We start from the raw sequence: 16,762 nt of genomic DNA, 5'->3' as shown, positions 1-16,762 counted from the left end.
TTCAGTCCACTTTTCTCTCTTGAATATTAAATATAGCTCAGTTCTCAATGTCATATCCTTGGTTGGTTGTTATCAGTACTTAAGTGCTCTAATATAGCATTTTCAAAACTGCATTTACTAAAAACACAGAAAAAAACAAAAACTATTTACTGTTATCATTCCTGTTCCAATCTGTCTACACACACTCATACTCATCTACACATCCACATCTATACCTCTTGCCTTTTCCTTTGTTTTCTCTATTAGTAAATGGCACTACCATCCTTTCAGATCCACATGCCAGATTTTTATTATCATCCTTAATATTTTAGATCAAGATTTCATTTATTTTTCTTAATCCATTTTTATTATTTTCTTTAATAAATAGATGGTAATAATCTTATTTTTCAAAATCCATCTCAAAATGTACTCTAGTCTTCAGACTTTTTCTAGTCTTGGGGGCCTTTTGTAAATTGGAATTAAGACATTCAGCTATTGATTTTTTTAAAAAACTAGCAAATGATTTACTTTTAGTAAATTAGTAAATTTATTGCTTAATAAAGGGTAGATGAGTGGTTATATAGAAATACACTGTGTGTTAGCTTTAATTCCACTCCTACCAGACAACAATCCTTCTATATCTCAAGTGTATCCACTTATATAAGTCCCCACTGACACCTGACTCCACTGACATTCTAACTCAGGTTACTGTCCTCTCTTACTTGGGTTATTTTTTTTCCTACCTCTCCTTTCAGCTTTGGTTTAGCAATCCAGTTCATTTTCATTTTGCAGTCAGAGTCATTTTTGCAAAACATCCTTTCATTCTCTTCCCCCCCACTTTTTTTTTTTTAAAGATTTTATTTATTCATGAGAGAGACAGAGAGAGAGAGAGGCAGAGACACAGACACAGGCAGAGGGAAAATCAGGCTTCATGCAGGGAGCCCGATATGAGACTGGATCCTGGGACTCCAGGATCACACCCCGGGCCAAAGGCAGGTGCTAAACCACTGAACCACCCAGGGATCCCCTCATTCTCTTCCTTATCACCCTAACATAGCTCTCTGTTTCTTACATGATAGAATCCAAAAGTTCTAAGATGATTTTTTCTTTTTTTTTCTTTTTTTTTTTTTTTTAAGATTTTATTTATTTATTCATGAGAGATGCAGAGAGAGAGAGAGAGGCAGAGACATAGAGGGAGAAGCAGGCTCCTCACAGAGAGCCCAATTCGGGGCTTGATTCCTGGACCTGGGATCATGACCTGAGCCAAAGGCAGACGCTCTACCACTGAGCCACCCAGGCATCCCTAAGATGACTTCTTAAAGCATTTTTGATCTGGCATCTTCTGACCACTCTAGCCTCATCTTTTGTCATTAACCAGTGCCTGCCCTTCACTGCCAACTTTCAAACCCCAACACATTGCTCTTAATTCCTGTTCATCTTTTAAATCCCATAATAGGTATTTCCTCCTAAAAGTTTTTCCTTGACCCCTGAAGGATAGGAGTTACTTTATCACTTTAAGGTAATATGATAGTGCCCTCTGGTCTCTTCAGTCACAGCATCACCATTTACTCCATTAATGGCACTCCATTAAACATCACAGATGTTTCTCTTTCTCTTGTTCTCTGTTTCTATGGCATTTTGTATTTATCTGTCTTCATTGCCATTGTCTTGGTATAGGACCTCATCTCTCTCTCTTTTTTTTTAAGATTTTTAAAATTTATTTATGTGAGATACACAGAGAGAGAGGCAGTGACACAGGCAGAGGGAGAAGTAGGCTCCATGCAGGGATCCCGACGTGGGACTCAATCCCAGGTCTCCAGGATCACACCTGGGCTGAAGGCGGCACTAATCCACTGAGCCACCCCAGCTGCCCTTTTTTTCTTTTTTTTTTTTTTAACCTAGATTACTGTTTCTTCTATGTCTCTTTGTGTCAGTTTCATGTTTAACTTCCTTCACTGGCCTTCAAGATAAACTTCACCTTCATGAAGGACTCTTCATAGGCCTTATTTTACTCTTTCACTTCACTTCCAACATCTTCCCTGTGTATCTTATGTTAAACTCTTTTAGTTCTCTAAATGGATTAGGCTTTCTTGTTTCTGTGCCTTTTTGCATCTTGTTCCTTGCCTTTCTTTACCTGTCTCATTGCCTATTCATCTTTTAAGGCTTGGCTCATAAAGCAGTTTCAGTAGGAAGCCATCTCTAATTATTATTTTTTCTTCCCATTTTCTCCCCCATTTCCCCTCAGGTTAGGCCTGTTCCATATGCAGCACTTATCTCACTTTTATCTTCATGTTCCCAAATATGTAGCACAGTTTTCTGACAAATGGAAAGTGGTCAGTAAATGCTAAATTATGGTACATAAGGATTTGATTGATTTTCATTTTCTCCTTCTTAGTAGATCATTTTTCTAGTTTGTCACAGGTATTTTGCTTACTTGTCTTCCAAGATGCTTAACAGCCCCAACTATAGTTTAATAATCATAGACTTGTCTCAGTTCCACCCGCACTTTATTATATGTTGACTGAGAACTAACTTTGAAGTTAAACTACTGTGTATTCTTGGAATGGCAAATGAAGTGATACTACATAAAAGTTTGACTGCATCTTTATACAAATGAATATTTAAATAGGGAAAAAAGCCATAGAAGCATTTTTTTAAGATTTATTTATTTATTAGGGAGAGCATATGCACGAATGAGGGGAGGGAGAGGAGAGAGAGAGGGAAAGAGAGAATCCCCAGCAGACTCCCTACCGAGAAAGGAGCCCAAAACAGGTCTGGATCCTAAGACCCTGAGATCAAGACTGGAGCCGAAATCAAGAGTCCGATAGATGTTTAACTGACTGAGCCACCCATGTGCCCCAGAAGCACTTTGATTCATATATTATAGTTTATTTTTAGCAACTATACTCTGCAACTGTTACTAAAAATTCCTTTTGAATCATTGTTTAGTGGTAACTAGGACATTAGTATATGTGCAGAACATCTAGTATAATTAGACTAGAAACCATGAATTATTTTTCTATCAAGAAATTAACGTAGAAAATGAAGTTACGGGCAGCCCGGGTGACTCAGTGGTTTAGCGCCACCTTCAGCCCGGGGTGTGATCCTGGAGACCCAGGATTCAGTCCCATGTCGGGTTCTCAGCATGGAGCCTGCTTCTCCCTCTGCCTGTCTCTCTGCCTGCCCCCCTTCTTTCTCTGTGCCTCTCATGAATAAATAAATAAAATCTTTAAAAAAAAAAAAAAGAAAGAAAATTAAGTTACTACATGTAGTAGTTAGGACTTTGAGTGTTATAGACAGATATAGCATCCATCCTTGACTCTTTCAGGTTGTTATTTTTGGTAAGCTGTTTTATTTCACTTCTTTGAGCCTCTGTTTCCTCCTATAAAAGTACCTATATCATAGTGTTGTAAGGATGATATCAGGTAATACGTTAGTGTTAGAGTACTTGAGTGGTTCCTGGCTCTGAACTAATTCTTAACTACCAGCAAGATTTGGTCTGGTTTTTTAGGTAGTAGTTTCTAATTTTAGTCATAAATACTTTATTATTCAGAGTAGTTTGCATTAATATTATCTTTAGAGATCTAAATTAATCGTAATTAATTAATCTTAACCAAGATTTTGACCTCCTGTTAAATATATTTTAATGATACTTCGTTTTATTTATGTATTTCATATTTCACAGAGGATGATTGCAGAGTGAATAGTAATATTTTACCTTTTTTATATTAAGGAAGCTTTAGAGAAGTCACTATGTTTCCTCATTTTTTAAAGCTTTAATTTTAAATCAAAATTATATACCATAAAATTACTTAGTGGATTACTTGTCTTGTAAGTAACAATAAACTTTTTAGTTAATAAAATTTATTTTTAGAGCAGTTTTAGTGTATTGCAAAATTGAGCAGAAAGTACCAGAGAGTTTACATATACACCCTGTCCCCACACACAACCTCCACCACTATCAATATCCTGAACCACAGTGGTACATTTGTTATAATTGATAAACCTGCATTGGTACATCATTAAAATTCACTTTTGGTGTAGTACACATTTTATGGATTTTGATAGATGTTTAGTTGATTTTTGTTTTTAAATCATGTCTGAAAAATCTTGCATTGGAGCATTCAATCTATTTTTATTTCATGTATTTACTTATTTATTGGGACTTGAATTTGGCCTATCTTTGTGCTGTTGATTTATCCTCTCCCTTTCTTTTTCCTTTTTATTTATTTGCTCAATTTTTGCGTATTTGATTTTCTGTCAGAGACACACCCATATGTAAAGACATTTGTGTCTGGTATAGTCTGTGTTTATCTAAATGTTACTTTTACATATTTATCATTTCTTTTGCTCTTCATTTATTCTTACATCTTTGATTTTATACCTAATAAGATCTTTCTGCCTAAGAAATACGCTTTAGATTTTTAAAAAATCTTTTCATTTTATTTATTTACTTTTTTTTTATTTTTTTACTGTGGATCTATTAGTAATGACACCTTTCTTTTTTCTTGGTATGGAACTAATTTTATTTTACCTTCATTCTCAAGACAGTTTGTTTTTTCACTGGTTTTACAGTTTAGGTTCATAATTATTTGAAGGTATCTTACCATCTTTTAACTTAAAATTATTACCAGACCAGTCACTTGACCAGAGAAGAATGGAGCAGAAGCAATATTTGAAGATTAGATAATAACTGAGAATATTTTAAAGCAGATGAATAAGATCTGTCTATAGATTCACAGAGGCCAGAGAATTCCAAGTAGGATGGATAAAAAGAAATACACATCATAATGAAATTTCAGGCAAACCAAGGCAAAGTGAAAAAATTCTTAAAAGTAGCTAAAGTAAAAGAAAAAGTACACTGGGAATATAAGTTTAGAAAAAAATACTCCAGGTAAATGTCAACCAAAAGAAAGCTTATTATATGAGATACAGTAAATTTTAAGGCAAAAAATGATAAAGTGGTTATTTTGTAACTATAAGTGGCTCAAATCACCAGGAACATATAGTAATTCTAAATTTGTATGCATGTGATAACATGGCCTCAAGATAAATGAAAAATTGACAGTATTTTAAGGAGATATGGACAGATGCACAAGTCATAATAGATTTCAACACACACATTTCTTAGTAATTGAACTTATAAATAAAAATTAACCTAAGAAGGAAGAGGGGGAAAAAATAAGAGTAAAAATTAATGACACAAATAAATGTATACAATACAGAGAATCAACCAGTCCAAAAAATGTTTTATTCCAAAACAAAACAGCTAATAAAATTGAAAAGAGATAAAACAATCATAATTAGGCATGAAATCTGAAATCTTACTAGAGTCTACAGGTATTTTAAGAAAAACAAAACATAAATGGCTTAAATTTCAAATTTTTGTGAAATGGATAAATTTCTGGAAAACTCTAACTCAACAGAATTGACATTAGAAGAAACAAAAATCTAAATAGTTTTGTGACTATTAAAGAAACTGTGTAATTAAAAAATTAAAAATCCAGGTGCCCCTGGGTGATGCAATTGAGCATCTGACTCTTGGTTTCGTGGCTCAGGTGGTGATCTCAGGGTCATGAGATTGAGCCCCACTTCAAAGCTCAGCAAGGAGTCCGCTAAAGTTGCTCTCCCTCTTGTCTCTCTTGCCCTCACTCTCTAAAATCTTTTTTGAAAAATTAAAACTCCAGGTACAAATCATTTATGAATTGTAACATCCATTTAAGGAAGAAATAGTGCCAGTCTTTTGAAAAACTTTTTTTTAAAAAAGAATAGCTGAGTCAGAAATACTTCCAACTTATTTTATGAGACCAGCATAATCTAGGTGTCAGAATTTAACAAAGATGTTACGAAGAAGGAAAGCTATAGGCTAATCTCAATTTATATAAAGGCAAATGTAAAAATCTTAAATAAAATATTAGTAATCCAACATATAATATATAAAAGTGATAATTTATCAAGACCAAGTTGGGTTTATTTTGGGTATGCAGGGTTGGTTTAATGTTTTAAAAATCTGTAGTTTTCCGTGTAAGGAGAAAGATAATATGAATATCTTAATAGATGCCAGAACAAAAAACATGACACAAAATTCAGCATTGATTTTTTTTTTCTTTAAGATTTATGTATTAATTTTGGAGAGGGGGTGACTGGGCAGAGGGAGAGAGAGTGTCTTCAACCAGACTCCCCATCTGTGTGTATAGAGCCTGATGTGGAGCTCAGTCCCATGGCCGTGAGATCATGTCCTGAGCCTAAGCCCAAGAGTCACATGCTTAACTGACCAAACCATCCAGGCACCTATAGCATTGATCTCTCGTTAAAACTCTTAGCTATCAGTAGAACTTCCTTAATCTACACTGTACCCTGATTTTTCTTTTTGCTTGTGTATCTACATGCTGTATACTTGGGTCACCATGATGCCTCTTATGCCCTGTTTCTTCTTCCTGGCTTCCCTCTGCTGCTCCTCTTTGATCAGGCTCAGATGTTATCTTTTCTGTGTCTTTTCCTTGTATTTTTCAGATAAAAAATTGTTTTCTTTGCTCTGTATACTCATAGCTGTATTATCCAAGATAATTACCTTATGTTATGGTCAGTTAATTAGCAACCTTAATCCCACTTAATCTTTTGCTATGTAAGGTAACATATTCACAAATTTCAAAGATTAGGATGTGGTATCTTTGGAAGCCAGTATTCTGCCTGTCTTCCCTCTGATCCAAGATCCACATCTTTCCCACTTGTAAAATACACTCATCCTATCCCAACATCCCCAGAAGAATCAACCCTACATCCCAATTATAATTACATCCCAACCCAGTTACAGCATCAAACCAACATCCAAAATTTCATCAGCTCAAATTTTCTGTATCTCACCTAAATCAGGTATGGGTGAGAATCAGTATAATCCACCCCAAAACACAATTCTGAATCTGTCAACCTCAAGAAACAACTTCTCTCTTCACAAAATAGAAGGGTGGGGACAGGCATAGGATAACAGACATTCCTGTTCAAACAGAAAAAAAGAAGAGTCACTGCTCCCAAATAGTTTCAAAATCCGCAGTGGTTTGGTGCCGCCTGCAGCCTGGGGTGTGATCCTGGAGACCCGGGATCGAGTCCCACATCGGGCTCCCTGCATGGAGCCTGCTTCTCCCTCTGCCTGTGTCTCTGCCTCTCTCTGTCTATGAATAAATAAATAAAATCTTAAAAAAAAAAAAAAAGAAAGAAACTTCTCTCTTCACAAATAGAGGGGTGCGGACAGGCATAGGATAACAGACATTCCTGTTCAAACAGGAAAAAAAAAAAAGAGTCACTGCTCCCAAGTAGTTTTAAAATCCATCCAGGCAAATTCCCATTTGGTTTCAAAGTCTAGTAATAATTTTCTAGGGCTATGGCTCCGCCTTCTGGACACAAGGGTCTTTCCTCGGAGTCTTTTTCACAAAGGTTTCTTTTTTGTTAAGGTTAGCATGTATTTGTAACTGAGTAGCTTTGTCAGCCTATTTCTTGTTTGTAGAATTTTGGGGGTCTGATAGCCTTTCATTTTGTACTGTCTCTGTCCTTTTAAGTTCCAACCTGGCAATGTTTTTGTTTAAAGTTGTCAGAAAATCTTGTGGATCTCCCCCCTCTGACACAGGGATTCACTCCATTAGATAAGAGGATACTCCACGTTTTCTTCTTGTTGATCCCATTGCTGTTTGGACTTCTGCTGAGAAAGCTGAAGGGACCTATGAGTTGCATACTTCATCTTTTAAAGACTATTTCGCACCTCTCTGGGGTATTAGCAAAAATGTTGTCCATCTGTGCCCTTTTTGTTTTTGTTTTTTTAAATAGAGCAGCTTTTTGTGAATCTCAATCTTAGTGTCTTTGACACTCTGGATAGAATGAAAATTTCTTCAACTATTATGTCCTGGTTCCTTTTTTTTTTTTTTTTTTTTCTTTCTGGTTCCTTTTTGTTGACCATTTCTTCCCTTAATTATGTCTCTCACATTTTAATATAAACACCAAGAAGAAACCAGGCCACACCTCCAGTACTTTGGAAATCTCCTAAGCTTAATATTCAAGTTCATTTCTTTTAAGTCTGGCTTTCAGGGGCACCAGGTGGCTCAGTTGGTTAGCGGGTCCAACTCTTGATCTCCACTCAGGTCTTGACCTTCAGGGTCATGAGTTAAAGCCCTATGTTAAGCTCCACACTGGGTGTGTGGAGTCTATTTAGAAGAAAAAAAAAAAGAAAGAAAACCTTTTTTTAAAACGTGGCTTTTAGCATAACTATAGGATACAGTTTTACTAAGCTTTCTTCCATAATAATATTGATCCCATTCCTATGATTTCCAGTAACACATTCCTCGTTTTCTTGAGTCCTCAAGAGGCACTAGAGGCACCCCATGTCCATGTTTTTACCAACAGTCTGCTCATGACTGTCGGAATTTTCTAATGTGACTATGTGTTCTCTACTGTGCTTCAGAATTCCTTGAGTCCTCACTTATTCATATCCATATTCCTGCTAAAAGGCTGTTGAAGCAGTCTACGCTTTTTAAAATCATGCTCATGAAAATTCTAGCCTCTTGCCCACTGCCCATTTCCAGAACCAATTTCACATTTTTAGGTGTTTGTTATAGGAGCATCCCACATCTAGGTTACCAAGATCTGTAGTAGTTTCTTATTGCTGCTGTAACAATTTACCACATATTTAGTGACTTAAAAAGCACAAACTTATTATCATATGGTCTTGGAGATTAGAAATCTCAAATGGGTCTCATTGTGCCAAAGTCAGAGTGTCATCAGGGCTGTGTTCCTGCTGGTGACTCTAGAAGACAATCCGTTTCCTTGCCTTTTTCAGCTACCAGAAGCTATCCACATTCCTTGGTTCATGATCTCTTTCCATCTGCAAGCCAGCAATAGCCAGTGAAGTCTTTCTTATGTCTTAACCATGCTGATTCTGACACATCTTCCCTTCTCTTCTGCCTGTAAGGACTCTTGTAATTACATGGGGGGCCCACAAAGGTAATCAGAATAACTCCCTATTTTAAGGTGAACTGATTTGCTGTCTTAATTCTCCTTTGCTCTGTAACTTAACATACTCATATGTCGCAGGGATTACAATGTAGACATCTTTAGGGGGCCATTATTCTGCGTACTACAGTAGTACTTGGTATAAATCATTAGTTCTCAATTCAGCTATTATTGCATTGTGTTGAGAACATTTGGGCTCTTCAGAGGCAGACTACTTTCATCCTTCCCACACCCCTCCATTCTTTTTCACAATGATACTTTTTTTAAAATATTGAGGTGAAATTCACATTACACTTAACCATTTAGTGACATTTAGTGCATTTACAGTGTTATGCAACCATCACCTCCCTTATAGTTTCAAAACTTTTTATTAACTCAGAACACCTCATACTTATTAAATAATCACTCCCTATTTCTTCCTCCCTTCATCTCCTATTAACAGATAATCATTTTTCTCTCTATGTGTTTGCCTTTTCTGAATAGTCCACTGGCGTTCACCTGGCATAATAATTTCAGGGTGTATCCATGTTATAGCATGTATCAGTACTTCATTCTTTTTTATGTCTGACTCATATCCCATTATATGTGTATGTACATTTTGCTTATCCATTCATCCACTGATGAACATTTAGATGGTTTCTACCTTTTGGCTATTATGATTAATGCTGATATAAACATTTATGTACAAGTTTCTGTGTGGACGTATGTTTTCATTTTTATAAGTATATACCTAGGATTAGAACTGCAAAGTTATGGCAGTTCTATGTTCAAATTCTTGAAGGACTGCTGAACTATTTTTCGTATTTGCAATATATTACATTCCCACCAGCGTTCCTATTTCTTCACATCCTTGGCAACACTTTTTATTTTCTGTTTTTTTTATTATGGTCATCCTAGTAGCTATAAAGTATCATCTCATTGTGGTTTTGATTTGCATTCCTGAATGGCTAATAATGTTGAATGTCTTTTAATGTGCTTGTGGTCTTTGTATAGATACTGAAGTCTTTTGCTCAGTTTTTTTTTTTTTTTTAAGATTTTATTTATTTTTTCATAGACACAGAGAGAGAGAGGCAGAGACATGGAGGGAGAAGCAGGCTCCATGCAGGGAGCCTGATCTGGGACTCGATCCCGGGTCTCCAGGATCACACCCCAGGCTGCAGGCAGCGCCAAACCGCTGCGCCACCGGGGCTGCCCTTTTGCTCAGTTTTTAATCCAGCTGTTTGTCTTTTTGTTGTTGATTTATGAGAGTCCTTTATATATTCTTGATACTAAACCTTTATCAGATATATGATATGTAGGTATTTTCTCCCATTCTATAAATTGTGTTACTTTCTTGATAATATCCTTTGATTTGATTTTTATGATTTTAAACAATAAGTTCATTGTTTTGTTTTTTTTGCTCATGCTTTTGGTGTCAAATCTAAAAGTCCTTTACCAAATCCATGGTCAAGAACATTTACCCCTATGCTGTGTTCTACAAGTTTTCTAGTTTTAGTTCTTATATTTAAATTATTGATCCCTGTTTTGTTAAATTTTTTTTTATATAGAATGAGGTAGGGATCCAACTTCATTCTTTTGCATGTGGTTATCCAGTTGTCCCAGCACCATTCATTGAAGAGAGACTATTGTTTCCCCCGTTGAATGGTCTTGGCACTCTTGTCAGAAATCAGCTGGCCATCAATATTTGGGTTTATTTCTGTACCCATTTCTGTTCCTTTGGCCTCAATGTCTATTTTTATGATAGTACCACCCTGTTTTAATGACCATAACCTTGTAGTAAGTTTTGAAAAAGGTAGTGGGCATCCTATAATTTTGTTTTTTCTTTTTCAATATTATTTTTCTATTTGAGGCCCGTTGTAATTTTTTTTCCATTTTAGCAAAATCGCCCATTTGTATTTTGATTAGGATTATATTGAATATATTGATGACTTCGGGGAGGATTGCCCTCTTAACAGTATTAAGTCTACTAATCCATGAATGTAAGTCTTTTCATTTAATTAGTTTCCATTAACATCCTTAGCACTGTTTTGTAGTTTTTGGTGTACAAATCATTTCCTGGGTTAAATTTATTTCTGAGTAAGAAAATTTATTCTTTTGGATTGTATTATAAGTGGAATTGTATTCTTAATATCCTTTTTAGATTGTTCACTGCTGGTGTATAGAAACACAGTTGATTTTTGTGGGTTGATCTTGACCCTGCCCCTTTCCTGATTTATTAGCTCTGGTAGTTTTTTCTTTGTTCTTTGAGGTTTTCTACATCTTAGAGTTATGTCATCTGCAAGTAGAGATAGTTTTACTACTTATTCTGATGCATGATGTTATTTTTTTTCTTACTTAACTCTACTGATAGGATTTCCAGTACAGCATGAAATAGTAATGGTGAAAGCATCATTGTCTTATTTCTCATCTTAATGGTGAAAGCTTTCAGTCTTTCACCCTTGAATATGATGTCATTTGTGGGTTTTTAATAAATGTCCTATATAGGGCAGCCCAGGTGGCTCAGCAGTTTAGCGCCGCCTTTGGCCCAGGGCGTGATCCTGGAGACCCAGGATCGAGTCCCATGTCGGGCTCCCTGCAAGGAGCCTGCTTCTCCTTCTGCCTGTGTCTCTGCCTCTCTCCCTCTCTCTCTGTGTCTCTCATGAATAAATAAATTAAAATCTTAAATAAATAAATAAATGTCCTATATAATGTTGAGGAACAACTTTTTTTTTTAACGATTTTATTTATTTCAGAGAGAGCGCAAGCATGAACAGGGGGCAGGAGAAGGGGCAAAGGGAGAGGGAGAAACAGGCCTCCATGAGCAGGGAGCCCAAAATGGGGCTCAATCCCAGGACCCTGAGATCACCACCTGAGCCAAAGGCAGATGCTTAACCAATTGAGCCACCTGGGTGCCCCATGTTGAGGAACTTCTATTGCTAGTTTTTTTGGGGGCTTTTCAAAGGCAGACTACTCTCATGTCCTACCCTTCCTCATTTATTTATTTGTTTGTTTGTTTTACCCTTCCTCATTTAAAAAATCTAATCCTTAGTGCATAGTGCATAGCTTAATGTTTGGTAAATGTTTGCTAAACTGTACAAATAAATGGGCTTGCTTTTTTTTTTTTTTTCTTAAGTGCCCATAATAGTCTTATTTACCATAGCTTGCACTCCTTAACTTTGAGTTTCTTAAACAGAATGTCTTTAAAGAATTGAGTATCAAATTTGTTTGAAATGAGTATCTTGTTTTCTGTTATTTGTGCTCAGTATTTCTATTACAGTCATCTCACATTTATATCAAACTATTATAAAACAGTTCTTTGGATTAAAAATAAAATTCTCATCCATTCAGACTCATTATGGAAGATTATCAAGAGTTATTAAGTTTTATGTTTGAAGTTTAAGTTTCTTGGCTTTTTTTTTTCTTGGCTTTTAAAATAAAGTTTTATATAAACCTATTTTAGGAGCTTTTAGCATGCCTCTAAATAAGCACACATATTATATTTGAACCTAATAATATATTAATCATTCAGGCTGTAATACCAGGTATGATTCATATAGGGAGGAATTAGACTTTATCTTCACATCTGTGAATAAAAGATTTGCTAAGTAACCTAACCAACTGACTTGCTTAAGAGTGTGAACTTTTTTAGGGTCTTAAAAACACATCATAAAAATAATTATGTAGGATTTAAATGCCATTAAAATTAACATTAATTATCCTAGCTTAGCTCTTTTTATTCTTGGAAAAGGATTGTCCTCAATTTTTACCTAAATTTATTTTACTTTTTTGTTCATTTTCAGATATTTTACATTTTAATTAAAAACATTTCATTAATGAAAATAATAATGAAATGACAACAGAGATATCTTAAGATCTCTAATATATGTCATATACATCCTGCTAGGGAAATGCAGAGAAATTTAAGAAATGTCTCCTTTGCTGTTTTGAAGCTTGCATTCTATTTGGTGAGACAATCTGGAATAGGAATTCTTAAACGGAGAGCTGTGAATCCCCAAATTTATGTATATGTGAAATTTTCTGGAGAATGTTTATAAATTCCTTTAGATTATTTTCAGATATCCACTATCATAAAATGGTAAGAATCACTGCCATAGAAATTCAGTAGTCTAGTATTTAGTACTTTCTGCAGAATTTGTTTATTAATACTTCAAAACCAAGCATAGAGAAATTAGTGAATATATATACTTTCCTATTTACTTGAAGCTTAATAGTAGTTATAGTAGTAGTACTCAAAATGCAGGAAGGAAATAGCTAAATTCTGCTGATGATGAAAGGTGCCATTAATCTTTAGTGGGAATTGTATGTGTTTAATATCAAAGTAGACCTGTGAAATAATGCCCTGGGGTCAAAGTTTTTTAAATCAACGAAGAAGTATCACTCTACTAAGAAAATTGGGGAGGGAGTATTTGTAGGACTTTGCCTTAGCTATAGGGATGTGGATGATTTGAACCACAACACAAAGCATATTAACAACTGGAACTAAATGCTATTGAATACCAGATATGCATTACGTTATGTTGTAAGATTAACCAAACAATATATTCAACAAACTAAATCATCATTGAACTGATACTAATTCATTTTTAACTCACAAGAATACTAGTTGAAAAATACACCAACTAAATATGCTTACCTCCAAATACAGAAATTCCCAGCCATCTGCATATATAAAGACTGCAAATTTGCATGAGAGCCAAACTTCTTAGTAGAATACAGTTTCAAAAATTTGGGGAAATTCAAATTGCACCAGATTTTCATTGGTGGCATATATATGCCTATCCAGAAACTATTTGCCATAAATTCCTATAGCTTTTCTTTATTGGATTAGTTGAGATTTTATCCTTTTTAGTTTCTAAACCTTTTATTTTTTTTTCTAAACCTTTTTTTTTTTTCTAAACCTTTTAATATCACCTTTCCCTCTTCTCCCTTTAACTCCCTCTACATTCACACTGCTACACTTCTCTAAGTCTACCTGAAGCATCTGCTGCAGCTGTCCACTGTTGCTTTATTTGGTGTAATAAAACCCAGCAGTTGTGTTAACCTAAGACTTGGTAGACAGATTTAATTTTAAATGTTTATTTTTTCACTCTTAAGGTATTTCTAGTGGAATACGAACTGAATTTCTTGGAAGATTGTTGTTTCCTTTGAATAGGCTTTCTTTAGAATTAGTAAATTTAACATCTAGCTAAAGGAGAATAGCATTTATACTAAATGTTGCTGAAGGACCTGAATAAACATAAATAAATCATATCTGGGTTAGGAGCTTTTGCCAGATACCCCCAGAATACATGAGTAAACAAACAAGCTTGAGTATGATAGATAAAAGCAATTCTTTCAGTATTATAGTGTGAAATGGAGGTTGTTTTACTGTGGAGTGGTTTCTTTTATCAGAAAACAGGATCATTTTTTACTAGGAAATGTTATAAGTGTTTATGTCTTATTAATGGTTCTACATATATTAAGCTAGTTTTTTCAAAGTTATATATGAATATTTGAAATTAATAAAATAACCATAAAGCACTTTCAAGATTTAAAGTCTTCTATTTATATTTATTTATTTTTTTAAAGGACATTTATAGCCTTTATTTCTTTTTTTTTAATTTTTGTTTATTATTTATGATAGAGAGAGAGAGGCAGAGACACAGGCAGAGGGAGAAGCAGGCTCCATGCACCGGGAGCCAGATGTGGGATTCGATCCCGGGTCTCCAGGATCGCACCCTGGGCCAAAGGCAGGTGCTAAACCGCTGCGCCACCCAGGGATTCCCTTCTATTTATATTTATTAAAAATTTGATGCTTTGAGTATAGTTTTAGCATTCCTTTTCCTCACATATGGAAGCAGAAAAACGAAAAATGTTCTAGTTTTTTCCTTTTTTTTTTTTTTTAAACCAGTACCCAACTGGACTGTCTTTGCATTAATTTTCTAGTACTCTTAGAGTAAAATGAAATTCATTCCTTAGTCTGGAAGTCCATACATAAGCTGGCCCCTGCTTGCCTCTCCTATAGCTCACCGCCTCTCTGGCTGTTTTGATGTTTATATTTTTTTCTCAGAGTATGCCAGCCTGTGTCCAACTTAGCATCCTTGCACTTGCTCTAACTTATGTCTCAAACATACTACCCCAGGTTTTCTTGTAGTTTTCGTTTTGATGTTTTGATCAAGACCACCTCCCTAACACTCTGTGCAAATTAGTGTAATACAGTCATTATCATACCACCCTTTTTTGTTTTCTTCATAACACTTACTGTTATTTGGGATGATTTTATTTCTTTATTAAATTGTTTCTTTTCTGCCTCCTTAGTGGGAACTATAGAATGTAAGTTCAAACTAAAATGAAAGGAGAAAATGTCTTTTTCATTGTACCCTTAGGATTGAAATTCTAGAACATGACTTGATACATAGCATTCATTAAATAGTTGCTGAATTTATGAATTAGTTGTTCCATCTTTAAGTATTAGACGCATTTTAAAGAATATTTTAAAGGACTTTTTGCTTATTATATTTTGGGCTGAAAGTTGTTAACATTGTAGTGTTTCCATTTATTTTATGTTCTTTTGCTGGTTGTAAATAAGAAATAACTATTAATCTTAATATCTAGAATTACAATTTCATTTTTAACAGGTTGACTTTGGCAGAATATCATGAACAGGAAGAAATTTTCAAACTTAGACTAGGACATCTCAAAAAGGTATGTGAAGCATATGCTAAATATTTAGTTTGTTACTGGAGGTTGTGGAATGTTTGTATTATAAGTCTTTTTGGAAAAGTCATTTAAAGAGAGAAAGTACCCAAAGAGACCAAAAAAAGAGGGGTGGGGTGGGCATTAAAGTTGTATTTTTAAGTTAAATATATTAAAATAACATTCCTTTACCTTGTGGCAGCTTATAAACATTGAGATGAAAAAAATAAATAAAAATAAAAATAAACATTGAGATGCTGATAATACCATGTCCCTGAGTGGAGAAGTAACTCCTAGCCAGACTTACAGGATCTTAAGATTACTCTGTTTAAATACTATTTTTGTAAAAATGCTTCATTTTTAAGATGAAATGTAAATTTCCATATTGTTTGTGTCTATTTATAATAAATAATTATAAATTAATAACAAACTTGTTTCTTTGGCTTAACTTTTAAGCTATCAAATGCTTGATGAGATGTTTCAATTAATATATGTACATTGGCAAATTTAGAAGAACCTAATCATCAGAATAGTATAAAGTTATATAATGTATCAGAATGTTGCTGTGTGTTAGTATAGTACATTTTTATAATGTATAACTTTGTATTGATTTGTAAACTATGAAATTGTAATCAGTTCATTGTTTTTAATAGTTCATATTTTTAGTTCAAGCCATTTCAAATAAAAATAGAGTGGATTTTCCTACTCAAAATTAAGTTACTGACAGATGTAAAATACTTTTTCTTTGACCCATTTTTTATTCTGTTTTTTGTCACATTACTTACATATTTTTTAATAGGCTGAATAATCGCTGAAATTAAATTAGGAAACTAATCAAAACTAAGATTGATAGCTTCAGTGAAGTTCTCTTCCTGGGATAAGGTGAAGTAGGACAGAGAAACCCATTCTGGTAGCAGCTGCTATCATACTGTTTTGTTTTTTGGAATGCTAACAAGGTGCTTCAGACCCTTTGCCATTCAATTACAGGGACCAGAACAGAATTTTATATATATATATATATATATATATATATATATATATATATATATATATATACACACACACACACACACACACACACACACATATATATAATATATAATATATAATT

General features: G+C 34.4%; 1 protein-coding gene across 3 annotated transcripts in view; it reads left to right on the top strand.

Annotated features, from left to right (window-relative positions):
• TLK1 (tousled like kinase 1) overlaps positions 1–16,762 on the top strand; it is a 153,076-nt gene that overhangs the window by 103,554 nt on the left and 32,760 nt on the right. For all 3 annotated transcript variants that reach the window (XM_041722920.1, XM_041722919.1, XM_041722921.1), the window contains exon 12: positions 15,594–15,660. In XM_041722920.1, the coding sequence (XP_041578854.1) occupies positions 15,594–15,660 (67 nt within the window). The remainder of the gene's footprint in view (positions 1–15,593; positions 15,661–16,762) is intronic.

Source organism: Vulpes lagopus, chromosome 11 (assembly GCF_018345385.1).
Source record: "Vulpes lagopus strain Blue_001 chromosome 11, ASM1834538v1, whole genome shotgun sequence".
NCBI classification, from domain to species: Eukaryota; Metazoa; Chordata; class Mammalia; order Carnivora; family Canidae; genus Vulpes; species Vulpes lagopus.
This window is presented reverse-complemented; position numbering and strand designations above follow the sequence as displayed.